The sequence below is a fragment of the Embiotoca jacksoni genome, unplaced genomic scaffold, assembly GCF_022577435.1.
Source record: "Embiotoca jacksoni isolate LCO1_2020_lvr unplaced genomic scaffold, fEmbJac1.0.p SCAF_6, whole genome shotgun sequence".
Lineage (NCBI taxonomy): Eukaryota > Metazoa > Chordata > Actinopteri > Embiotocidae > Embiotoca > Embiotoca jacksoni.
The window spans coordinates 12323109-12349700 of NW_027185414.1; the positions used below are offsets into that span (position 1 = coordinate 12323109).

Here is a 26592-nt window from a genome sequence, read left to right on the forward strand (position 1 = left end):
CATAAAACATCAGCAATGTTTTGAAGTCAAATGAAAATGCAAATTTGTTTGAATTATTTTCCATTTTTATTGAAAGGAACGGTGTTTCCTTCAGTTATCTAAAAAAAAAAAAAGCTTGCTTCCACTTTGCCATCCCTGGAACATAACAAGGCCAAAACTGAGCTGGGTGCCAAAATCAACGGTAGAATTAAAAAGTTTGTACAGTATAATGGTCAGTCTTTAAAAATAAAAACTGTTGACAAAACAAAAGCCACAAAACCACTCAGGTGTACAGACCGTGTGTGTGTGTGTATGCATGTCTTCTGTACAGAGATAAGTGGACATGAGATCACCTGTTAAGATACATTCTCGAAGGGTTCAGTGTGCGTTTTACTTTATCGAATCCTCTTCTGTTGGCGTGCGCGGTAGATGTCATGTATGGGCGGAGCCACGGCTCCTTTGTCGTCCTCCTCGTCCGAGTCTGCATTAGGCCTCTTGAGTGACTTGGCAACAGCGTGGTTCTCCATGGAACCGTTGCCCTCCCCTCCGGCATCGGGCTGTCTGCCGGTGATCAGCTCCACGGCAGCATCAACAGCTGCGGAGAGCACAGAAAGTCTTGTCAGTAACGGGTCAAATCGCGGGAAGAACAACGTTTTGAACTCACTGTAAGACATTTTGAGAACAGTTGTCATCGCAAAGTGTTCGGCCCGGTCACTGACTGACTGATATCTCCGTCGCCACAGCTGCGTTACTATAAATAGATGCAGTATGGATTCATCTAAAGCACTGACAAAAGAAACTTACTCTCAGGAAGTGTGCATGTCCCAAAAGTTTCCATGAGCTCATCCACTTGGACAAAGGGACCCTGCAGCAAGAAACAATCACAGACTCTTTGAATCCGAGCAGAAAGAAAAAAAAAAGCTGCTGCTATCATTCATTGCCAGTAAATATGAGCTTGATGGCATTAAGCTGCTGCTACTCACAGTGAAGCACGTAGGCGGAGGGAGCAGCTTCATTAAGACAACAGCAGCCGGCGGGACTGGGAAAACTCCACCAGGCACAGGGTGTAGACCTGGAGCTGGAGGGAGAATCACAAGAGGCTACATCAAAGATGAACCCTTTTATCCATGAAGAGAGGAGTGGAAATACACAGTGACTATATGCTTTGGAAAAATAACGTAAACATAGCTAAAGAATAATAGTCTTGCATGAGGGGTTTCACAGATTTATTCAAATTTTCAAGAAGACCTTGGGCAGCTGAGGACTACTTACGGGCGAGGTGACGTGGCTGAAAGGGGATCATCTGATTGGTGTCTGGTTTGGGGTACTCAGGTTTACGGTCAGCCTCGTCCTTCATTGCAGGCACGGAGGGCGTCACCACGGTTTCTGGGAGCAGTGCTGCCAGTTTGGCACGAGAGACATCCTGCAAATACGCAGCAGACACAGGTTAACTATCAGTTTCAGTCAGCAGAAAAGCTTGATCTGTTTAGCTGCTTCAGCAGCAAGAGGTCCCATGTTAAGTCATCTGCAAAGGGGAATATACACACCTTGTATCCAAGGGCCTTGAGTTCACTGGCAGAGCAGGGATACAGGTCCATGAACTTGTATCTATCTACGAGCAGGGCCGTTTCTTTGCCCTCGTATTCGTCCTTAAAGGCAGTAAAGCGCCTGCGTTCTACTTTCAGAATACTGGCCAGGTCTCCGATGTTGCTCTCAAAGGCCAGGAACCGAGCCCAGATCTCGCTGAGGAACGAAAGATGCGTCAAGGTTTTAAAACATTTTTTTTTTAAAACATCGCCAGAGATATATCAAATTTACAATACGGAAATACGTGCAAACCACTTAATCAATATGTGACATTACCCGGACTTTTCTGGTGATAAGCTTCCTGAGGTGAGGACACGTTCAAACAGAACCCTGGTGTTGTTGTCCTCTGATGAGAAAAATGACAAGTGAACACACAGAACAGACAGCATGTCAGATCATTACCATGACAATACCACGAGGCATTTTTCCTATTATAAAAGCAGCTACATTAATTCTTCTTTTCACTTTTCTTTCACAATACCACTGCTACGTACCATTAAGGTGAGACAGGTAATCGATGTACGCAAGTATGTACTCTGGAATGTCACCATATTTCTTCAAACCAAGCTCGAAAATCTTAAAGGCCACCGATTTATCCTGCAGAGAAAAATATGAACATGTAAAGAATTAAAGAGCCGTGTAGTCGCAGCTTACATCGGCTATATTAAATATGTGGTAATGTATTCCGACCTTGCTGCAGTAGTACTCCATCAGTGCTGCGGTCACGTACACATGGTGACGTGTGCGTGAATCCTCTCGGGCCTTTTTGAAGATGGTGCGACCTGATTTGATGCCCTCTGCCCTCCTGGCAAACTTCATGTACTGGATGTAGACCAGCGTCGGGTCGATGTCATCGATGGCCAGCAGTTTGTTATAGATGCTGTGGACTTTCTCGTACTTCATGCGACTCTGTGAGGACGGCAAAAGGCATATGCTGATAAGTGTCTCTTGCAGTCTTGGTTAGTGTTTGTGCTGAATATGTAACTGGACGATCACCTCTTCATAGTCAGCAAATGAAAAGTACAGAAGCATGTTCTTCTTCAGGAGAGTCCCAATGGCACGTTCATAGATGTTAGCTGCCTCGTCACTGAACAGCTTTGAGTTATTCATGTCCTGAGAGGGAAAAAAAAAGAAAAAAGAAAAAGATTTACAACTGTGGGACAGTTTGCCTTAAAGTGGGAGTTCTCTGAAAAAGAATCGATCGTAAAATGAAATTGGTAGGTTTCATCTCGTACCCCTTTCTCGGCCAACAGTTTGCTGGACTGCTCCAGATACTGTGCTGCCTCATACCATACGTCAGGGTGGTGGCCCAGCACCAGCAGGCACTGCTCATAGGCAAACATCACTGCAGAGCAGAACACAGCAACAAATTACTACAAGATCCGGCCATTCATAAAACACAAAGTCTGCACATCTAAACTGATAAAAGTGACAATATATGCCCTCTAGTGGCTGCATTCCTACATAACACAAATATTCATAAATGATTTATTTACAAACATATTTTTTCAAAATGAGTAAAATTGCATTGCAGCATGGGCATATTTTATAAACAGATTTGCACACAATAATTCTAGGCCACATCAGTTACCTCTCTTTGTGATGAGAGTCTGGTCTTCTGTGCGCAGTGGGTTGCTTTTTTCCCACTGGATGTACTTCTTCCACATTTCGACTTGTTGGGCCTCCTGAGGGGAGTTCTGAGGTGGTACTGAGGGTGCATTCCTGTCCAGCCCTTTCATCACTGTCTCATACTCCTGAATATTGCAGACCATACGTCAATCTCTACTACTTTACTAAGACAGTATAGGACAAGGTTTCAAAGCAGGATTCTGGGCAGATTTGGGACGCTTTGCTCAGTGGCTCACCTTAGCCACCCTCCTGGCATTCATGTAGTCTCTACTTCGATCTTCAATCATCTTTTTGGCCAAATGCACATTGATTCCCTGCTCATGAAATAGACAAGTCAGTCTAGCACTCCACAGCTCAACTCCCATGTTTAAACAGCTAGAACTCCATGAGTGCAAACATATGTAGGAAGACAGAAAAAAGGTCAGAAGCCTGGGTGGGTCACTCGCCTCCTCGTATTTGCTATAATCTCTCCAGAGCTGTTCGATGTTGATCATGGGGTTCACACAGCCTCTCTGGTACACCCTCCGAACAGCAGTGATTCGCTGGTTCTCTGCGTATGAGCCCACAGCCTCACTAATTAAACACAATACAAAAATGTCAACATTTTAGAGCTGCTACCACACTTTATAAAGTATGACAATATGATATATATACATATATATATATATATATATATATGTATATATATACACACACACACATATATGTAATATAAGACACTTACACTCCTTTGAGGAAATTGATGTAGTCCACCCAAATCTGAGAGAGAATATGAAAAGCTGCTCGGTGACGGTAGTCAAGAGAAATTGATACTTGTACAAATCAATAGTTCATATCTGTGTACCTGATAAGACATAATCTCCATGCCAATCTTATCCAGGGCGAAGTCATACGCCTGGGCCATCTTCTCTCTGAAGGGTAAGAAGTTATGTAAGATAAGTATGATGTAAAATGTGTATCATACAGCAGGGCAGTATATCAAACCCACAATGCAGCACGCTGTCTTACTTGTAGCTTGGAAGCTTCCCTTTGGTCTCTCGAACATATGAGAGGTAGCATTTCCACAGGTCGATGTGCAACACTTTCATTAGACATCTCTGAAACAACTGCAGGGGCAATGAGACGTTAGATAAAAGAACTGGAAGAAAGACAGAAACACACATTTTGTATGCCATCTTCAGTGTCTCACTTATTTTATAAACCCAAGTTCAAGCAAACAAACAAACACATCAGTTGTGGCATAGCCCTTGTTGCAGGATTTTAACTGCACTGGGGAAAACCCAGAAAAGTGCTTTTTCTTAAGCCTGTGTCAGATTTGGGGGATTGTATGCAGAACAGTTGTGCAGGGCTCTTCAGTTAATATGCTTCTTCAGACAAGACTAAGATCCTTTCAGCGAGCTTCAACAAGATCAAATGAATGAGCCCCAGTTTTTTTTTTAAAGGTCTACAAATAGTTGGAGGTGTTAAATTAACATTCAGACAAATTCTGAGCAAAGTAGACATTTTAAGATCCTCTCGCAGTGTTTACTTAAAGTGTGGTGACCGAGAGAGAAAGTGCAGAGTTTATCAGTGTAACCAATTAAATATATTGCATTTAAATCATGGTTATATTCTAAAAAAGTGATTATCAGTCAAAGAAATTAAACAATATACAATCCTTTTATAAGCTTATTATAAAGCCATGGAAGTACTATCTGCAGTCTGTGTAAAATAATAGTTAGGGTTGAAAATCAGTATGCAGGGGAACCAAGTCCAACTTCAAAGGACCTTTATTTATTTTTTTAAATAACATGTTCTCTTATATGGATCAAAATTAAATTACTTTCACATTCATTTTCAGATGCAGTGTAATACCTTGACTTTAAGGCATATTTCAGTGGTAATCACAAAGTAATTTACAGTAGGGAAGCAACAAGTTGTTAATGAATTGTTTTTCCTTGTTTTGTTTTTTTAAAATCAATGAGCTGCTAGGTCTCCAAAATGTTAGAAAATGGTGAAAAATCCGAGGTACAGCCTAAAACTCCATGTTTTGTCCTGACCACCTTATTCCACAAGCAAAATATATTCAGTTTATTACCATGGAGGACAAAAGGAAACAGAAATATTTACATTTAAGAAGCTACAATCAAAAAGGTTCAGCATTTTTTTTATTTACTCAAAACAAAAAACAATCATCAAAATAGTCTGAGATGAATTTTCTGTCAATCGACTAATCAATTAATCAACAAGTCACTACTCTACTTAACAGCTAAAATAATGAGAAACAGTCTCCCTCCCAAGACTTCCCAGATTTGAAAAGAACACATCATCAGCTTCCACGAGTGTGATGGACACTTACCTTTTCTACTTTGTCATAGTTTTTAGCCTTGATCTGTAAATAAGAGTGTAAATGTAATGTTAATACAAAACTCTCCTCTACTTTTATGGCTTACAGGAAACATGCATTCATGCAGATGTAACCACTCAAACACACACACACACACACACACACGCACGCACGCACACGCACACGCACACACTCCCACAGGACCTTAAAGATCAACAAAGTGAAATTCACACAAGAATGACAAATTACTTTTAGAAAGGGGTTTATTTTCTTTGTAGTGGTGCCACATAACCCAGAAAAACACTGATGACCATGTGTTACAGAATCAATGCAGAACTAGAATATTAATTTCAAGAAAAATATCAAAAAGGGACTCTAAACCTAAGAAATACAGTATTTGAAATGTATAAAGCACATGTCCTTTCACAGCCTCGGGTGTGCGTGGTCCTTTTGTAAACACTGTTGCAGCACTGGTGAGTTCAAGCAATAATCTCACAGCACTCTACAGTACAGACAGCTGAGGCTCTTATTTCTGTAGTATAAGCACTGCAGCACTGTAGAAAGTAAATGGAAAAAAAAAAAAAAAAAACAGCTTTAACCTGGCCTTGATGAGACACAAGGAATTGTTTACATGGCAGGGAAACTTCCCTACAACACTCAGGGAGTTTGGTGCCCTGCTTTAAGGTGACCGTTTTACTGTGGCCTCAATAAGTAAAAGGTTACAAGGGGGCAATGGGGCGAGGGGGAGGGATGGGGGGGAGGGGTGGGGGGGGAAGGAGGGCTAGAGAGAGAGAGAGAGAGAGAGAGAGAGAGAGAGAGAGAGAGAGAGAGAGAGAGAGAGAGAGGGAGAAATTATGAAAACAATGCACTGATACTGCTTGAAGCTAGAAGCTTGAAGAGTAAAAGCCTGCCTCCACAGTGAGGTTTACATAACTCTGTCAATGATATTCACACGATACTGCAAACTGAATTCCATCCTGTCAAATTGGTTGATTGACCTGCTATAAACATTTTTCTCAAGGCTCCTGATGCCAGTTGATTTGATACACAATCTAAATGCTGTGACTGCAACTCCTCTCTCTCTCTCTCTCTCTCTCTCTCTCTCTCTATATATATATATACATACACACACATAGGATCCTGTCCTCTTCTCACCTCAACTGCCCACTGCGGCCCAAAGAACACATAAGACCTGTAACCTGTATCTACTGTGCTTTGTACTAACTCTTTACAACATATAAAGAAAATTGCTACATCTCACAGTTCAAGATGAAAAGTTAATTTGTGTTGCATGCATTTCATGTAAACGGACAGGTTAATCTCTCGTACAGCACAGGTTAAGAAAAATAAAACTTTCTACATTCCCTGGACTAGAAATTATTTCTTGAAACTATGTATTTCTAAGACTATTAAATGCCAATGACTCTAAAATACCCTACAAAAGTAACTTGCACTACTCCCTTTTCAAAATAAAAGCCAAAAAGCACCAGCAAATCTCAAATAATATGAAAGAAGCATTAAGGTGGGGAGTTTCAAAAATGGATCGCCTGATGAAAACATTGATAGAACGTTTTTTTTTTAGCCAAGAAAAGCATAAATTCCTCTGTAAAGATCATGTGACACCGCACATACAATTTTAAGATATTTAATCAAGCTTTAAAAACAATTAAAATGAAACATTACACTGAATATTCGTTTCTAAGCATTACAAAATGCAGCATATTCAATTAAGGGATGAATTCTGTGTGATAAAATCACAAGTAGTCAGTAAAAGTTCTTCCCCCATCTGAGGCAAACCTCATGTTTTCCTGTAGCTACACTGAAACAGATCAGCTACATAATGGACACGAGTTGCACTATAATGATGTCATGTTTGGATGAGCCTGCTGAGATAGTTACAGAAATGTCTAAATGTTCCTCCTACATTACCGTGTAACTACGTTCTGCTTTAAGAGTGAGACATTAATAGCAGGTTACATAATCACCTCATGAAAGCACACACTTCTACTGACTTCAAATCCTACTGAAGATTACCCCCTAAAAAAAAACACACCTATATGATCCTGTAAGCACACTAGCAGTTTGCTTTGATATATAAAAAAAAGAAGAAGAAAAATTACACATAACATTACACAATAAAATGGGAGCTTATTAAATATACAAACACCTAAAGGTAGAGAAAGCAGGTAATAGGCAGAAACATATTAGTAAAACAACACAATTCCCCCACATCAACTATAAAATAACTACACTGAAGATTTCTCAAACCTCAACAGTTTCTTAACTGTATTTGGTTCCCACTTTCAAACAAGTTATGCAGTAGGAACTATGACATTGCAGGTGCAAGACATAAGAATCCATTCTAAGAGAAAATAAATGAGACTCTAAGCTGAGTTGAGTTATGAATGTTTCTTAGTCTCTGCTGGTTTTCTCCCTCAAGATGGCCTATATTTTGTTCTCTGGGATTGCTTCAACAATGAAAAGCAATCTTTGAATAAAATGAAGAAATGTATTCTGCAAAAGGAAGGTGGCCTCAGTACGTTCTTCTCACACTCTGCATGTTAAATCTGCACCTCGTGTTCTCAGGCAACGCGACCAAATATAAATCAACAAGCAACTCTCACGTCTGTCTGAGCCAACATGTGCTGGTAACCTTCGCTAAAAGGTGCACATGATCCTTTACAGTTGGGCTTTTTAGTGAATGCACTTAGTGAAATAAATGACTGAGCTGGAATCTTTAACAAATGGAACCAAAAAAGCGATAATGGAAAAAAAAAAAAAAAAAAAAAAAAACTTGGTTGGATTTTGTTTTTTTGTGGGCAACTTTTGCAAATAGGGCCTTTAATGAGAATACACGGTGGTCTAGTGTGACCATAAAATGAAATAAAAACAAAAAATGGAAGGAATTTTACATCCATTTTTGTTTTCTAACAGTTGTCTTTAAAAAACAACTACATTTTCAAATCAAGCCTACATGTAGCCCTGATAAAAGGGGAAGGATAAGAGCTCCTCCACATACTTACCAAAGACGACATGTCTTAATACTATTGGTTACAAACTGAGTGGTAAGTAATTCAAATATTTTCCAACACAGGCCTTGGATTTCAGTTTTAACCGTCTGCTTTCAAATGATCAACAAGACAAAAAAAACAAAAAACCTGGTGAACCAGTTCAAATATCCAGTGCGTCATTTCAGCAAACAAAAACCTCTACGTAGATATGACAAACTAATCATGTTTTGAAATTGACTGTGTTTGGAGTTTAGTGGGGAGAGAGGGTGACATTATAAGTGAAAGAAATTAAGTTGGCTGAAAAAAGGTTAGAATTTTTTTTTTAAGACCTAATTTGTCTGTCACCATTAAGGGACTTGACTATTTCCTTTGAATAAGTAATAAGCTTTGAACTCAAATTAGTTTTTTTGGGGAAGTAATGTTTATGCGCATAACAAATTTCATTCCGGGTTATAGCACTTAATATTTTCAAACCACTTCCCCATTCACTGTTCCTAAAGCACTTCTTAATCACAGCTTCTCAAGCGTAAATTCATGAATCTTACCAGATCCTTTGACATGCAAAACATTTAAGTATTCATGTCTTTATCTGCGAATGTGTCTTTTAAAGATGCAGAGATTAGTATATAGCTCACCATTCACTGATGGTCTTCCTTTGTATTTGTAATTTGTACTAGTCTAGGAGAACATGTCTCATTTAAGTGAACAAAACACACATTTTCACAGAGCATTTTAATGCTAGACTGGTTTCAAACCAATCAAAATATAAAATCTGTGTTGCCTGTCTCTCCCCTGCATGCTGCAAATTACCCATTACTAATAGGTAACGTAAGCGTGATTCTTTCTCTATGACGTAGCATGCTGTCATCACTGGTGGCAGTTGGTAGCATGTTAGTAGTGTGAAGACTGAAGCTTTCCTGGCACAATTAAAGGAAAAAAACAAAAACAAAAAACTTTGCACTGGTTGCTGAGAAGTCCAAGTCTATTTGCAAAAGGCAGCATTGTATTGTTTTACCATTTAAGTGGGTGAAGAACAGGAGTGAGGGTATGGGGGAGCTACGAGAGGATAGGGAGCAGCTTCACCCTGGGGAGAAACCCTACAACAACAAACCACAACAATTTCACCCTAAACGCTACATAGAGCAGAGAGGTAAGTGTTTTGCAGAAGTACACACTGGCCTTTTAACTGGGAGCTGAATTCCACTGCTTGATAGCGCTGTACAATGTTGGGCAAACAACGTGTTTAACACCAGCTGCAGACGTCATCGACAGAGGTGCAGGGCATTAGAAAATGCACATCAATAGGTTAGCAAAAATTATGTGCAAGGGAAAATTAATCATCATATCAAAAGCTGATTGCGTAAGAGCAAAGCCTACTGATGGTATCAGGGCAACTGGGTCACTCGTCATGTATTCAGGAGCGGGCGGGGGTGGGGTGGGGGGTGGGAGGAATGTCTCAAGGAAAGAATGGGCCACACAAACAAAATATTTGTTTATAAAATTACCCAAAAGAAATGACACAGGAGGCAATAAATTGACACGACAAGTGAATAAAAGGCTAATGCACTCCAATACTATTAAAATAGTTTTAATACTGTTGCAGACCAAACATGCAACAAATGCACTTTACCCCATTTAAATACGGCGCAGAGAATATGTATTTTTTTTTTTTTTTTTTAAATATCCTGGGAACATGAAAAGAGTTTTATGAGAAAAAGAAACGGTTTGAGATGACTTCCCCTTTGTAGTTGTTTAAAGGCACAATTCTTAAATATTATGGAGCCTGTCAAATTCTGACAAAGTGTTTCACATTATTCTTCAAAGTTCAAAACCCATCATTGTGCATGTTACTCAAAAGGCAGGTTTAAAGAAGGTCTATTTAATATTCTTGAATATGGATAAAAAGTTTGTGGTGGAAACTACGCAGGGGTCCAGCTGTCCAATCAAAGTAGCCAGGCTCAATGATTCAAACCAAGAATTGTGACTTTAAACTTCAGCAAGAAACATTTTGGTTGTGTGAAAATCACATTGTTGATCATCATGTTAGAAAAAAATCCCAGCCATGCACACTAAAGGAAAAGAAAAATTTGTAACCTCAGCTTCAATGAATAGTTTCCAGAATCTGCCAGAACTTGGGAACTGAGAGACAAGTCGCTCATATGTCTTCCTCGCTTTATCTATGGGTTGGTTCTAAAAAAGGAGAACGCATTTACATTCCACACTATTTAACATACCAAGAAGCAGTCATGTGTACCATAATGGGAAGGAAAAGGTTTTAGTGCTTTGAATTTTTAAAGAAACCCAGGACCCTTGACCCCCCACCCATAGTCCCAGTTTCCTTAACCCCAGGAATACAACTCTGTGTCACTAAACCTGTGCTTCTCGAATCAGAATGCTCCATGCGTCAAGGTCATATGGGTTTTCTTCCAACTTCTTCTCTGCCTTCTTCACCTTCTCGGGAATATACTCAGCAGCAGCAGCAGCCTGCAAGACAACACAAAGGCACAGGACAGAAATGGTTATGGCTCTCTATCGGCTGGTAGTGCATTGTAATGACGTCTCTCAGGGCCCGAGGCTGGAGAGAGCCAGCATAACATTTAACACACACACACACACACACATATACATATATATATATATATATATATATAGCTTCGGGTTAAATGTTCTTTAATGGACCCTGAATAATTAAGTCACCTCCCCGCAGCATAACGAAGGCAAAGCTCGCGAGTATTTGTTTGCTAAATCAAGTTTTAAAAACACTGAACATGATTTTTTTTTCCCCCACGCTTGGCTTAGCTAGCTAGATTATACCAACACTGAAAACTAGCTGCAAAACCGTCGATTTAACAAGTCGAGGTTTCACGTGAACGTAAAGGTTCACGTCGGGGCGATGTGTGAGGTCGGCTCACCTCATCTGGCGTCAAGTAGCAACAACGCTACAGTCGATCATTGACGGCGCAAGACAGATTTAACTTTTTTATTTTTTTTAAATTTATTTATTTATTTTTTAGCTTTGCGTCAAACCCAAGCAAACCACACTCCCGTCTGCGTAACTGTGAACTACGAGCAAACAATTACCGTCTAAAGCGTCAAATCGTAACGTAAACACGACGATTACCCCAAAAACACGATCCAACACAACACACGGAGCTAACACATGCTATCGGCTCGCCCCTCGGAGGAACAGTAGGTAGCTACCTGCTCGGCTGGTCCCTCGGTCGACATGGCTGGAGGAGTATTCTGGGTTAGAAATGGTGGGTTTTTATATCTGTTTGGCTTAGCGGTCAAATAATAACGTAATTTGCGATCTTTTAAAACCACTAAGTCATCGGCATAGTTTCAAAGGATTCGATCACATTGCCGCGAAGCAAGTAGCTGCTCAACGGCTCGCCGATGTCTTAAAATGGCGTGGAGCTGAAGTTCCGGTCTGCCGGTGGGAACGACAATAGCACTTCCGGCGTGAGTCTTTCAAAATAAAACCTTGATCGCCGCAACAACAAACAACAACAACAACAACAAAAAAGATGACTACAACACATGTGACTGAGCAAATTATGTATTATCACACTGTATGTTTTTTTTTTGTTTTTTTTTTCCAGTCGGGAGATTAGGTTGTAGAGGGTGTGCCCTCGATATCACACTTATGTACGTGCACTACTTCTTTGCCTTGTCCTAAACCTACTCCAAAAAGAGAAATGTACCACAAAAAAAGAAAAAAAAGAAAGAAATGCACGGTGTAAAGTTTTTTTTTTTTTTTTTTTGCAAATTACGTCTTACTGTCGTGTGAACATGATGAAGCCATGCCAAGGACGTGCATTGAGGTGATTCATAATTAATTTTCGATTTTTGTCCAATAGGCGGCTTCTGGCCGTGGCTGTTAGACAAATGTAGATACACAGCCCTAACTCCTATCCATAGGGCTTATGAGCCTTAACCCACTTTATCTATAAAACTATGCAGGTTTTTGTCATTGTTTTATAAAATTATAGAATATCACACAACAGAACACAACAAAAGCTGGTTTTGTGCTGTAATTTGCTGGGTGCCTTGCTGGCCAATAGGGGGAGACAAATGATAGCCGCGGGGAGCGTGCGCTTGTATATGTGTCTGGCCAGTCGCTCGACCAGACCAGAATAAAAGACCACAGAACATTTATTCCAACACAAGTAAACACCGCTTTTTCGCACTGACGCTCATGTATTTATGATATATGTGATCTTACAGAACGTCTCCTTAATTACGCACCAGATATTTTATATTATTTGTGAGTGTGACTGAGTCTTACTGGGCCCAATCTTTGTTGGTTAGAAAAAAAAACAACTAAAGATATAGTTACATTTTAGAAAAAGAATCCCATGATTTAATTAGATGTGAAATATGTTATAATGAAGGACATTGTTGATGGCGTCCCTTTTCATTGATGAGGGACAACATATCACCCGACAATGGAGACATTGTGTCTTTCATGAGAAGATACAGTAACTTCCAGGGGGTTTAGTTTTACTCTGATCCCTCTATTACCATCCAAGCTGTCTTTACGTATGATGAACCATGTTAGACAAGAGGTGTTCCCATCTTCTTTCCTGTTGACCGGGCCAGGTGGTTTGTTGTCTGTAAATGGTGTGGGGGCAGATGAGGACTGACAAAGACAAATGTCTTTTGGTGGATTAGATTACAACTGGTCCTCTCAGGGGCTTATGAGCAGCTTTTTGTCAGCTGGGTGCCTCCTGACTGTCTGAGCAGTGGACTTCAGCTTGTACACCCCCCACTCAATTCCTTAAGAGGTCTCTGCTGCTATAATGCTTCGCTGAAGAAGAAAGAAACATTGAAGTACCTTGCAGAAGTCTGTATTGTACTTGTCCTTACAGCTTTTTAAACACTCTGAGAAATAATATCAACACTTGGAACAATAAAAAAAAAATATATATATATATATATCACAATACATATGGCTATTACACAAAATATACAGCGTTCTCATTGATTTTGATTTACTGCACATCATTATTAACTTTAAAGCTTCCTCGGCTCTATATTGTAATGCAGAGCCAAGGAGACTATCAGGATGTGATTATCTTATAAAAAAAAAAATATTCCTGCATCTTGCAGGGGAGTAAATAGCAAATGTAGAGCAAAGACCCTTTAGCTTTAATGTGTTTTATTGATAAGTTGTGTCGTAACCCCAGTAATCACAAATTTCTATTTCTTTATTTTTCCTCATCATTTTAGTTACACATAGGCCAAATTTAAAATGTATCTATTTAGTCTTTAGGTGAGTACACAATGTGTAGTTGTCACCAGTTCTTTATTGAATATTAGACTTTTCTTATATATATATATATATATATATATAAAAGTCTCTATTGTATTGTGTTTCATTAGTATTGTATTCCTTTTGCCTACCATCAAATACTCAATCTTTGTGAACGTACTTGCTTTCTGTGATCGACTACTCCGGTCTGACCAATGCCGTCAGTTCACAAACATTTGCTTCCAGTTGCTGGAGAAAAGGGACATGTTAGAGGCTGGCAGGGCCGCGGAACCGCACGTCTAGACAGGGGGAACGGACGCCCTTTCAGAGATGGGCAACACTGCCCAAAGAGGACGGAGAGACATTTGAACTGTGTAGCTACAACTTGGGCTCGGTGTGGTGCTCCCGGACACACATATGCAAGAGTTATTTAATGTTTAAAATGTGGGAGATGGTGGCGTTACCGACAGCGAGCTCTCCCTTCCTGTCGTCTAGGACAAGATGGCAGCAATGCAGGCGAACTGTGCATGGTATGGATTTATAAGTCCATAACATGTTCAGAGAAGCCCTGGATTATACTTATAGTGACTCTATGTGAAGGTAAGAGACGGAGGGAGAAGCTGCCGACCGCGTTTCGTTTGTTCCGCTCAACTTTAGAAACGATACGTTTAAACGTGACGTAACACGAAGTCACAACTTAGCTACAAACTTAGCTGGTGAGCTTTTTCAAAAGCCCGTGTAACGTTGTCACCTGTTTCAGCTTGTCGACACTTTGAATAATTGATCCGCTAAAGGTGAATTGTTTCATCGCGCCGTGCAGCGGCGGTGTCGATGACGCTGCTGATCATCGTTACCGTGAGCTCGTCGGTGTTTGCTGTTTTTCAGCGTTGTCACGGCGACCCCGTGTTTTCTTACCAGCATTTTTTTTTTTTTGCTTAACGTTGAGATTATTCGTTGTATTTTTTTTTTTTTTGCTGTACCGGTTGATTTGCCTTATGTTAGCCTACTCCACACCGACGGGATGGACCAGGTGAATGAACCGGTGGGTGCTGTGTTACTTCGTGTGTGCCTCACGCCTGTCTTCGCAAGTAACTCGGGGGGGGGGGGGGGTTTAAGCTAAGGGTAGCAAAACAAATGCAGCAGGACGGTAACGATGAACCAGTATAAGAGCTGGCTAAACTTTACAGTCACGCGTTTCCTCTTGTCACACTCGCTTGATTATAACTAATATACGTTTTGTTCCACATGTGTAGTGATGCCACGTGTTATTGGAAGGTAGCTAACGATTAGCACAATTGTATAAAGAACACTTCCGGTAAATGCTCGTCACTGTTATGAGGCTTCTTTGATGTGGTCGAATATATCCTGGTGACTGGAGCTGGTTTCTCGTGCATAAGTTAAGTTGCAGTACACCTCATTTTGCATTTATACACCAACACCAGCTATAAAAAGAAAAAAAAGATGATTTTCCTGAACCGCCAGTGTAAACACGGTGAAAGACAAGAGTAAGAGCCCAAAGTGTAAACTAATGTCAGGTTAATCATACCGAGGTCAGCTGTAATGATCTACTTGGTATATTGCCACGTTGAGTGTTGGGCTTATTAAAGAGGAAGTACAGGATTTATAACTGCGCTCCTTTGTAAAGAGTTTGGACAAGACCAACAACTACCAGCAAAATAAATTAGTGCTATACAATTTTAGGCATGACTGTTTGCTCTACCAGCTATTTATAGGTCGGGAACCATCTTGAAGTTCTTTTGTAAAATGTAAAATGCTCAAACTAGAAATAGAAATGTGGTGTTTGCCTTTACTCCTGAAAGTTCATGCATTTTATTTCCCCACCTTTGCATGTGTTGTAATGACTGTACAGAGCTGCTATACATGGAGCGTCTGGTTATATGTATTGTGGCCAACTTAAAGACTTGCTTCTAAGTGAGGGCATCTTAAAGTTTGCGTACTGACATTAGGCAGTAAACAACAGAATGAGAGATTTTGGGGAGACCACCATGACAAGATGATGTTGCATTGTAACTTGAATCACAAAAGTGATGGGTGGAAAATGTCTAGTTATCTCAGGAAGTAAATAGCTCCCAGAGCATAATTGTGTGTATGTATCCTGTGATCTGGTCAGAAGCCTGGATTTAAATAACACTTGAGATGCTGTTTTCCAGAAACTGGTGAGGCAAAAGAACTCATGAATGCAACTAATACTATATTCATGGCTGGTTCAATGAGTGCAACAGTTTGTTTGGTGCTATGATCAGTGCTTTTGCCGATCAATATAAATGCTTGTTTGTCTGGGTAGTATTTCAACGTGTGCAACTTAGTGACAGCTGGTAATACATGTTTGAAAGACATTATTGGCTGGAAGTTTGAATGCAAATTGTTGTTTTTTGAGAGAAAAATGGTGATGTTTCCCATTAACTGATAAATAAGTTTATTTGTTAAAATTGGTATTTAAACATTGCCTAGAAAATAAACCCACCCTACACATATTTCATATATTTTCTGTTGGACTGCTGGCATACATCAAAAATGTTTCATATTTTTGTTGCAGAAAGCAAGAAGGACCAGTATTAGGGATTATGAGGCCTCTGTTTATTTTTGTTTGTAATTTTCATTTTGGAAGCACAAATGCTTATATTTTGTGCAAAGTGTTATCATAAAGTGGACTAGCTGGTTGTCAATATGTGTTTTTTTTTTTTTTTTAAAACAGCTTTTACTACAGGCCAGTAACGGTGCGTGTGTTAGTCCCAAATCATTTAGTACACAACGTTCTGTTCTGAATGAGACCTACTTACTTTTGTACACTTTATGATCCAAACCATTACTGAGAAATATATTTATGTCTCTGTGCTTGCACTGCGGAATGGACAATTCTAGAGCACGAGTTAGGGGTGTGCCATTTTTCACAAGAACATCTGTACCATTTTGTAAGATTTTCTTAAACTTGGACTACGTGTTAGCTCCCACTACACATTTCAACCAGCCCTTCTGTGCAGACAGAAACTGTGACTTCAGTGCTCACAGACAATCAGCCACCGTATGGAGCTCACACTTTATGGGTCAGAATGTTTTCCTATTGATAGCACTCAGCATTTGAGTGCCTTAACTGTGAGAGTTCGGGCTAGTTAGACACTTTTAAATGTTGTTATTATTTGAAAATTAAACCAAACCTGAGGCACATACCACTACACACCTAATGCACTATCCCCTCTGCATAATAGTCAACTATACAGCATATCGCTTGTGAACAGGCGCTTATCTAACAAGTAGAAGACTGCTAAATGATAGTCATAAGTTCGCAGTGGAAATATCATGAGGTCACATGCTGTACAAAATAGAGGGCCTTTTTTATCTAATGAGCACAGAAGATCAAGTTCACGAGACAGGCGAGGCAGCAGAGTGTCTAGTGAGGTTATGGGGCGGGGACCTAAGACGGCAACCCTTGCTCAGCGCTTAGGGGATGGCAACAGGGAATTGGGACTAAAGTGGGTGTTTTAGATCCACCTCACAGTCTGCGGTTGAATTCATCATCTCATTTGAGCAGTATCCAAGAAGACCTCCTTGCTGAGCGTCAACAGGTCAAACTTGGAAAAACAGTATGACTTATTGCCTGAGTTAGCCAAACATATTGCTCTGGTCATCGCCACAAAACCCGCCACTGTTCTTCATGTTGTACCATCTGCAGAAGTGAAAAATGCTGAATTTTGAGGCTATGGCAGATTTGGGATCAAGCTGAACTGTAGAATTATACACTAACCAGACAGTTTTATTTTTGTTATATCACCATTCATGACTTTATCATTAACAGTCTGAACCTACAGACTGAGAATCCTCGAGGATCACACGGGACTGAAGCAGGCTCTTAATAACTGTCATGAGCTGAAGGTGGAAAAAAATGATTCGCTAACAAGGGATGAATATTGTGAAAGCACTCTGCCTTCATAACTAGAATAGGCTTCTGTATTTTGGGGCACAGGTTACATTTGGCTGCAGGTTTGGTATCTGTTAGTCAAGCAATAAGCCCTGTGTCCTTTACCCAGTAGAGTGGCTCACAATCATATTGCTTGTGCATATTCTTAAAAAAATAAATAAATGTGTGTCTCAAAAAATCTTGGGAGATAATTATCTCAGTTTTGAGTGGAACAAGTCATGCTTTTCATTTTTACCACTATCACGAGGCCCTGATTTTGCTGGGATTTTTGTTTTATTGGAAGGCAGTCTGTCATTAGTCATCAGGGTTGAATCGTGTGGTTTGAAGAACTAACTGGACTGATGTTTGCATTTGATGCTACGCTGTGCTCCAGTCGAATACAAAGATCATGACGTCCATGTTCGCTATAATAAATATAGATGACTTTTGTCTTCAGTTAATTACATTTTTATATTTGTTGCCTTTTATATTGATTTATTTTTTTGCTCACATTTTGTACAGAAAGAAGACGCTTAACGGGCTCCATGAATGCATGATGACACCCAAAACCCTTTCATGATCATCTGTCCTTTTGACTGAAGTGTGAATGCTTAATGTGTCTGGTTTGAGATGCTGTAGGAAGGGAAACATTTATAGCTCACATATTCAGAATCTAAGCTTCACTGATCACAGCAACACAGTTTTGCTTTGAGCTGTGAAGTCAAGCAAATATCCATGAATAGATTATACAGTTCCTAACTAACTTTTACAGCACGGGTTTGTCATTTGAGCACACTGGCACAGTTTGGGTCCAGTTGCCTCTATTTGACTAGCTTGGGGTTACCACATCCAAACCCATTGCAGGATGGCTTTGGATACATGAGAGTGATATTATGATATAAAAAAAAAAAAAAAAATCTAAGATGATATCTAGTCTCATATCAGGATACAATAACGTATCGACACATCGCCCGGCCGCAAGACTGTTCAAGGTAGCAATTTTGCGCTGGTATTCCACCTCATCTTTATGTATGAAATGTATGAACACAGAATGGGAGGCATTGTTTGTCTGTCAGTAAACCGGCAGCGAAGTTAGTCTGTAGAAAAAGCAGGGACGGGTCATCTTTACGCTAGTATTGTGGGATCTCTAATGGTTATTGTCTCTCCCCCCCCCCCCACAACATGTGGTTACTGTTACCTGTTTGTCTGTTCTGTTTTGTCTGTTGGTATCATTTGTTCCTTGTGGACAGGTGTCTGGTGTTTAGTTTATTTTCAAATTCACTTTGAGTAGGCTAGGGTCAAAAGTTCAACTGTGAGCAATTACTTAGTAGCTCAAGCTTGATGGAAAGGTTTTGCAGCTTTGAAAGATGTAATGCAACACCACAGGAGGAGCCTCACTGCTGACCAGGGGAGTATCTGGCTTCAGATGGTAATAATAGCAGCAGCTGCCATTTTTTTTTTGCCTTTGAAGCAACAAAGGCTGTCTACTTCACATCCTCGTGTTAGACTGAACTTGTTTTCTTCTCTATGGACAATCTCAATCAAACATAGACTTGAAAACAGCACAGTGACATGTCTTTGTCTTCATATGAAATGGCCACGCTGTCTGCTGTTTCCTGCCATGTAGTTACAATTCGGATTATTGTTTTCACGGTGATGAAGCAAACACTGGAAACTCTTGGTTTGCTGTTTAGTAAACCCCTCACAGGACCCCCCCCCCCCCCCAACCCCCTCTGGAAGATCACTATAATGTGGTCCTCTTCTTTGCATGATTTAAAGATGTAGAGGTTAAAAATGGTAGGATTCATCACAGGTTTATCTCCAACTGTGGTATGCGATTCGCCACTAAGGTGACCGACAGAATGTGTCCCTAGAGGTGAGGTCTGTTTGCAGAGTCTGCACTTTGAGGCTGGCATTTGGCTTGGGTGTGTCCCATGTACCTTTGAACCTTCTGGTTGCTAACCTTACCTTGTGCTTTTTGCACAAACTCCCTGTGGCACTGTACATTCAATCTGCAACAATTATTGTGTAGAAACCAGAATTATGCTCTTGTCTGTGCAAGAGTCCCCCATTACTCTCTGACACATTGCGGGCATTGTGGACAAATCAACAGCATTCACATGGGAAAGCTGCCGCAGAGGATAAAAACAGGAAAAGCCAAATGTGACCATTTGTTACTTAACTTGTACAGTTCCTGTCACGCCTTTGTACTGCATTGTTTTCCGCTGGTTCTCCCGTCTTTTCTTCTTTAAAAATGCAGTGGTGCTTGTTGGTATGTTTTGGAAGGAGGCAGACAAAAACATGGCTGAACTGCTCATATCACAGATCAATGAGCAGTGTGCAGTTCGCACAACCATGTGTCAAATTTAGAGAGGCACATCCACAGGCTGCAAATATGTAATTATAGCGGTGTGTGTGTGTGTGTGTGTGTGTGTGTGTGTGTGTGTGTGTGTGTGTGTGTGTGTGTGTGTGTGTGTGTGTGTGTGTGAGCGAGCGAGCGAGCCTGGTGTGGGACACATACATCCCACCCCCCACCCTCTTTGTGAACTATCAAATTAAAGCAGACCCCTACAATTATCCTAAGAATGAAGCCTGTATGTGTTATTAGCCAGACAGTTGTTTGTAGTTTAAGTTGGAGTCTAAGATGTTTTAAAAACAGTCACAATAATTTCTAAAATTGACCCAGAGACACAGCAAAAAATGTGGACCTGGTCTCATCAAGAAAATAATAGTTCCACAAATCTTAAAATGTGTTTTAAACAGACTTTAACTGGGACATGTTAACACCTTGTTACTACAATAAGTGGATTAAAAAACAAAAACAAAGCTGTAGTTGCTATCATGTGTTGTTAGAATTGCCATTAAAGTGTTAGTCATAGAAATTTGCATTTTTAACATTTAGGCCACTGATAGAGGTTGTAGTAATAAAATGATCAGTGTGATACACAAAATAAGAAATTTAGGTGAGTCAATCCAAGAGCCAATCACAATCTAGACTAACAAATTCCTGTATGTGGAAACTGCCTTTAAAATATGAATTACTGTGAATTTATTTCTCAGGATGTTTTCAAAAATAATGCTATCATTAGCTTTACTTTGTCAAGTGGCTTTATACGAAGAACAATTAACAGAAAAACCTCAATCAGATAAATGTTTGGTGTGAGCAAATTTCCGTCTTTAAAACAGCAACTTTAATGTATTTGGCTTCATAGGTTGTTCCAAGCATGTTGGAAAACTTGTCACCCTTCCTCTGGAGATTCAGGCTGTCTCAGTGTCCTCTCTTCATTCTTGTAATCCCAGACTGACTCCATGATGTTGAGATCAGGGCTCTGTGGGGCCTCACCATCTGTTGCAGGACTCCTTGTTCTTCTTGTGGTTATGATGGTGCTTTATGAGTGTGCCTGTGTGTTTGGACTTGTTGTCCTGTTGCAGAGTGAATTCGGGGTAAATCAGACACCTCCTGGATGCCAGGAAGTTGTTTTTAAACATTCACATACTAGAACTTGTTAGTTCAGGTCTTGAATCGCATCTGCCTTACCAGCTTTGTATCACAGTATATATTTTGGAAATTTATATCGTGTCAAAAGTGGGAACCTTTGTATTGATATGTGTCTCTGTCTTATCAGGATCAGCATCTGAAACTCACTATTAGGAATATCAAAGTTAACAAAATTTAAATTCTACATAGCGACTATTATGAATAATCGTACTCTAAATTACAGGACTGTGCTGTAAACAGGAGCGTTTACCAATGGGCACTACAACGGTTAAGCAAATCCCAGCACTATTCCTGTCTATTTCAGGGCTAACACATCAAGAAAGACAAAGACAGGCAAGACATTCACTCACGCAAACATTTCTTAAAGAATTTGTCCAGTTTAACTGGCATGTCTCCAGGCTGTGGAGACTCTTGCTGCCACTGGGGAATATGCAAATTCCTCACAAAAAGCCCCAGCCAGCTGCCATATGTGGTAATTAAAACTTGTTAACTGACTTTCAGTCTAATGAACACCAGTACGAGTGCCATGGAGCTGTATGAAGTATTAAAGGAAAATGTTTGTGACACTGGTAGGCCTTTTGGACTGGATACCCAGGACACTTATTTGTCTAATTTTACTCCTTAATGTTGCCTTTTTGAGCCCTGCTTGGGATAATCTGATGAAGTGTTTCTAACAGAGAAGATGGTAAACAGTGCCACCAAACAGTAACACAGGGTGTGATGGTGCAAAGAGCTGTCAAGAGAATAGGTTGACCTTATCTTGCTGCTCAGAATAGAGTCAAAGGGATGGCTCATGGCGCTACTGTTATCACAACACAAGTGTGCTTTCCATCAGGGATATTTATTTTAGGAGGCTCAACGGGGGTACTAACAGCCCAAACCTGATTCACTTGTATGTCCTTGTAAAAAAAAAAAAAAAAAAGAAAAGAGAAAGACAGTGGTTCTTGTGAGACTGTCTTGTTAATAACACTGAGAACATTGATTAAGATTAGTCTAATTTGGTTTTTAGGTAAACATGCTTCTGTAAATAGTGTTGATTAAAGTATGGAAACCTTTGGAGTATCTCAGTTAAATTGCCTAGAATGAAAGTAGGTCATGGGCTTTAGTATGGCACACAGGAGAGTGCCTGATAAGGTCACTGTGCCAGTTTTGAATATTGTTTTTAAAGATGACCAGCATCGTGCGACTCCTGTTGTTTGGCTCTGGTTTTGTGGCACATATTCTAGTTTCAGAATATTTCAGCGAGGAGTGAAGTGAGCATGAAGTCCTCCCTCAAACAGAAACGATGGGGGAAGAGGGAAGAATACGCCGTGTCTTCGGTAATTGGACACATGAGCCTGATGATGCTTTGTGACTTTATTTTTCTCTGTATGTCTGTCTCTCATCCGCTCTCCCTCTCAATTGGTTGCCTAGAGACCTGCAGAAGGATGCATGGAAATGGCAGGAAAAGGTCAGGCAAACCTTTGAGAAGTTAGTCATCTGCTGTGTGGAGGTGTTTGTGGGATTGCAGTGGATGGGGCAGAATGGTGAAGGTGTTCTGATGCACGCCACTACAATATGTTCTCGTTCTCTGATCCATGGGGCATGCTGTTGCGTTGATGGGGGGGGACAGATGGTAGTGGGGCACTGTTAGTTGTGACATCATCAAGTAGAAGTAAAAAAAGACAACATCGGAATGATGGTGTGTGTTAGATTTTTGGACTCTACGTAACTTAAACTCACTCTTGACCTTTTGCAAACTAAGACAGGGAAACACATTTGGACTATACTCTGTTGTTTTTTTTTTGACTGATGATGTAATAAAAAGATAGCTTTTGTTTTGCACAATCACCACTGAAGCTAGGTTTTAGTGGGCTTTGTAGCCCTCCACAACTCTTGCTTGCCTGTTTTCTTCTCTCTCTTTGTAACATGACGACTTGGCTTCTGTTTACTGTTGATCTAATTATCGCTTCCTTTCTGTTTTTTTTCTCTGCAGGTATGGCCTCACAAGTCTTGGTCTACCCACCACACATTTATCATACCCAGACAAGTGCCTTTAGCAGTGTGAAGAAACTCAAAGTTGAGCCCAGCAGCTGTGTGTACCATGAGAGGGCACACCCGCGGACTTATCTGAACAGCAGAACCCTTGGCATTGTGCACCCAACAAAACAAGCCCACTCGTTTGTGAACCGAGACTTGGCAGTGGGTCTGAAAGTGCGTGGAGGACAAGAGTACTCGGTGCAGACAGTGGTGGTGCGTGGCGTGCAGCGACAACATCCTGGTAAAAGAGGAGGAGGAGGAGGAGGAGGAGGACCAGGCCCGTTTGTGGCCCAGCAGGGACAGGAGGCAGGGGTTGTCCACTCGCAGGATAAGGAGCAGCCGCAGCAGACAGACATAGCAAGTGGGAGCAGCAGTGGAGCAACAGGGGCAGGAGGAGGGGGAAGGGGAGAGGGCTGCTGCAGTGGAGGAGGTGAGGGAGGCGAAGAGGAGGAGGGTGACAGAGAAGAGAACTGTGGAGGTTTGAACTCAGCCGACAGCTCACAGCGATGTGGGCTGAAACGTAAAAGTGAGGAGCTCGAGAACCGAGGGAGCACCATGCAGATTGTGGAGGAATTGTCAATGTTGCCTGCCATGTTGCAAACGACGAATGTGGGGAACGCGGCCGTGACGGCGCCCGCGGCCGTGGGGGCCGGAGGGGTTCCCTCCAAACAGGGTGTAGGTGCAGCAGGAGGGACGGGAGGAGGGGATGGGGACTATCAGGTAGTACAGCATGAAGTCCTGTGTTCCATGAAGAATACTTATGAAGTGCTGGATTTCTTGGGACGTGGCACATTCGGACAGGTAGTAAAGTGCTGGAAGAGGGGAACGAGTGAGGTAGTGGCTGTGAAGATCCTGAAGAACCATCCTTCATATGCACGGCAGGGTCAAATTGAAGTTGGGATCCTTGCTCGTCTGAGTGGGGAGAATGCAGATGAGCATAACCTGGTGCGAGCCTTTGAATGCTTCCAGCACCGCAGCCACACCTGCCTGGTGTTTGAGATGCTTGAGCAGAACCTGTACGATTTCCTGAAGCAGAACAAGTTCAGCCCGCTGCCCCTGAAAGTGATCAGACCTGTGCTACAGCAGGTAGCAACAGCTCTGAAAAAGCTGAAGAGCATGGGTCTGATTCATGCAGACCTCAAGCCAGAGAACATAATGCTGGTGGACCCAGTGAGGCAACCCTACAGAGTGAAGGTGATAGACTTTGGCTCGGCCAGTCACGTGTCCAAAGCAGTGTGTTCCACGTACCTCCAGTCTCGGTACTATAGGTAAGTACAAAAAAAGAATGTGGAGATTTATGACAATTTAAAACAAAGCGGGCTTGAGCTTTATGAATTTCAAACAAATAACTTGGTTGGAGTCCAGACCGCCATAGTTTAAAGTTTAAAAAATGTCCTTCCTCTAGCAAAACAAGGAAATGTCTCCCATACTGCATAACATCCTGTGTATTTAGGAGCCACATACCACAGACTTAGAAAAAAATGTGACCCTGCAGTGATTATGATCAGGCTACAGGCTGACCGCTCATGGCCCTCCGACTTTTGGAATTATACTAGTTCATACAATACTACTTCAAAACAATAAGTAATAATGAATGTTTGATTGACTTTGTGAACATTTATTGTATTCTTTGTGGGGCGGAGCTGTATTGGCCTTAAGATTTGGGAGGATTTACAGAGATTATGTTATGTTATGTTATGATTAAAAAAAAAAAAAAATGGACAGGCAACTATTTGCAGATTTATGGTAATACATAGTGTATACAGTTAGATTAAGGCTAGAAAGGTTGGAACAGAAATGATTCAAGGCCATGTAACACATTTTTACACTTTTACGGGCACTGGGGTATGACATGGAGGTAGATAAAATACCTTTTGTTTATGTTAGAGGGACGCCATGTGTTTCTAATGGTCTTGGACATGCACTAGGAAAATTGGCAGGACAAATGACTTTTGGCGTGCTAGGAGTGTTTGGTTCGATTGGAAAAACAGGCCTGAAATGATATCAATTGTAACTTGCATAAGAGTCAGGAGTGACCCAGTTCACTGTTTGTACCTTTCTGTAGTTTGCATAGACTTTGGGACGATAGGAAGATATAAAGTAAGCCATTTTGTACTAATAAATTCACAGATGTCAATGTGGGCTTGTGTATGCCTCACAAAGGGTAAATAATTTGTTTTTTTATGCCGTATGTCCTGAGCTTGATAAACCATACTCTTGAAGAAATTATAATATTATACTGTAGTATTAACCGCATAGCAAATGCTACTCGCACTAAATTCCTGCACGCGTAATAGAACTTGCTCATGAGCATGCAGGTGACTGAGCCATGTCACAGCTAAAGTGTGCTACACTGAGCGAATGGAAAAAAAGGCAAATGTAGTCATAATAACAGTGTTTATACTGTATTTTAAACTTCCATCTCACAGAACGGATGTGCTTCCTTTTTAATCCGTGTTCTGGTTTACTTCGGTCCCGTGCTCTCTCATGCTTTGAGCTTTACTCACACTGTGCATGCTTAACTGTAACTCAAAGTATCTTTTTGCAGTCCAAGTCTATGCTTGCACACCAAAACAGAGCTTGATGTATGACGCATTGAACGTTTAACAGAGCTTGCACCTTGCCGCACGCTCTATCAAACGTTAGGTAATTAGAATATAATGGTGTTATAGACTATTATTTACATCACTGCGGAGAGCATACGTCATATTTATGTTTGTTTGGGATGCTCATTCTATACGTGTAGCTCAAAGTCTGTGAACACAGTGGGAATAGGTATGAATTTATAAACTGACTGCACAGTGCAGGACGGCAGTGGCTCAGATGGCAGAGCAGGTTGCGCAAATAATCATAATGTTGGTGGTTTGGTCCCCATGTCCACAGGGACATTGGCCTAAATGCTGAACCCCAACTTGTCCCCAATGACAGACAAGCACTTTGCATGGCAACTTTGTTGTTGTGTGAGTGCGTGTGTCAGTTGGTAAGGTAAACAGGCCCTCCAAAGGACAGTCCAAAAATTAAGAATTGGAGATCAAAATACTGGTGGAACAGATCCATACTAGCAAGCAGCATCTTTTGTAATAAGAGACAACAGTCTGTGTTCTGCCACGCCAGTGGATCTTTTCCTCTGATGACAAGCTGTAATAAGTAGGCTGTCATCACTATATTAGCTTGATGCTGTGGAATAATGGATGTAGTTTGTGCTTTTGCTTTGTTTTGTGATGCTCATGTTACGATGGGATGCGATAATCCTGAAATGTCAAGTGAGTAAGGTGGCAACATGCTCCTCATTAAGATTTTCCACCTGTATCACAATAATATCTGAACAAGTGGAAATCTATTTGAACTGGAAAATTAAGACGAATCATTTTG

At 40.8% G+C, this 26592-nt stretch overlaps 2 protein-coding genes across 3 annotated transcripts in view; one reads left to right on the forward strand and one right to left on the reverse strand.

Moving 5' to 3' along the window:
* Positions 1–23: 23 nt before the first annotated feature.
* On the reverse strand, positions 24–11937 carry cstf3 (cleavage stimulation factor, 3' pre-RNA, subunit 3). Of its 2 annotated transcripts, XM_069173595.1 has the most exons (21): positions 11734–11937; positions 10906–11016; positions 10627–10722; positions 5534–5566; positions 4204–4301; positions 4040–4106; positions 3920–3954; positions 3642–3768; positions 3432–3509; positions 3158–3320; positions 2802–2911; positions 2563–2679; positions 2257–2475; positions 2061–2163; positions 1843–1912; positions 1527–1722; positions 1252–1402; positions 963–1057; positions 784–844; positions 333–574; positions 24–135 (listed from the first exon to the last, which is right to left on the reverse strand). In XM_069173595.1, exons 1-20 carry the CDS (start codon positions 11758–11760, stop codon positions 375–377), a joined length of 2157 nt encoding a protein of 718 aa, XP_069029696.1. In that variant the 5' UTR covers positions 11761–11937; the 3' UTR covers positions 24–135; positions 333–374. The 2 variants fall into 2 exon arrangements, with proteins under 2 accessions (XP_069029696.1, XP_069029695.1); XM_069173594.1 differs by having other exon boundaries at positions 25–574.
* Positions 11938–14025: 2088 nt separating this feature from the next.
* The window catches only part of hipk3b (homeodomain interacting protein kinase 3b), a 43180-nt gene continuing 30613 nt past the window's right edge, over positions 14026–26592 (forward strand). Inside the window, exons 1-2 of the mRNA XM_069173361.1 lie at positions 14026–14386; positions 23177–24488. Coding sequence (XP_069029462.1) covers positions 14314–14386; positions 23177–24488 — 1385 coding nt within the window. The 5' untranslated portion in view covers positions 14026–14313. The remainder of the gene's footprint in view (positions 14387–23176; positions 24489–26592) is intronic.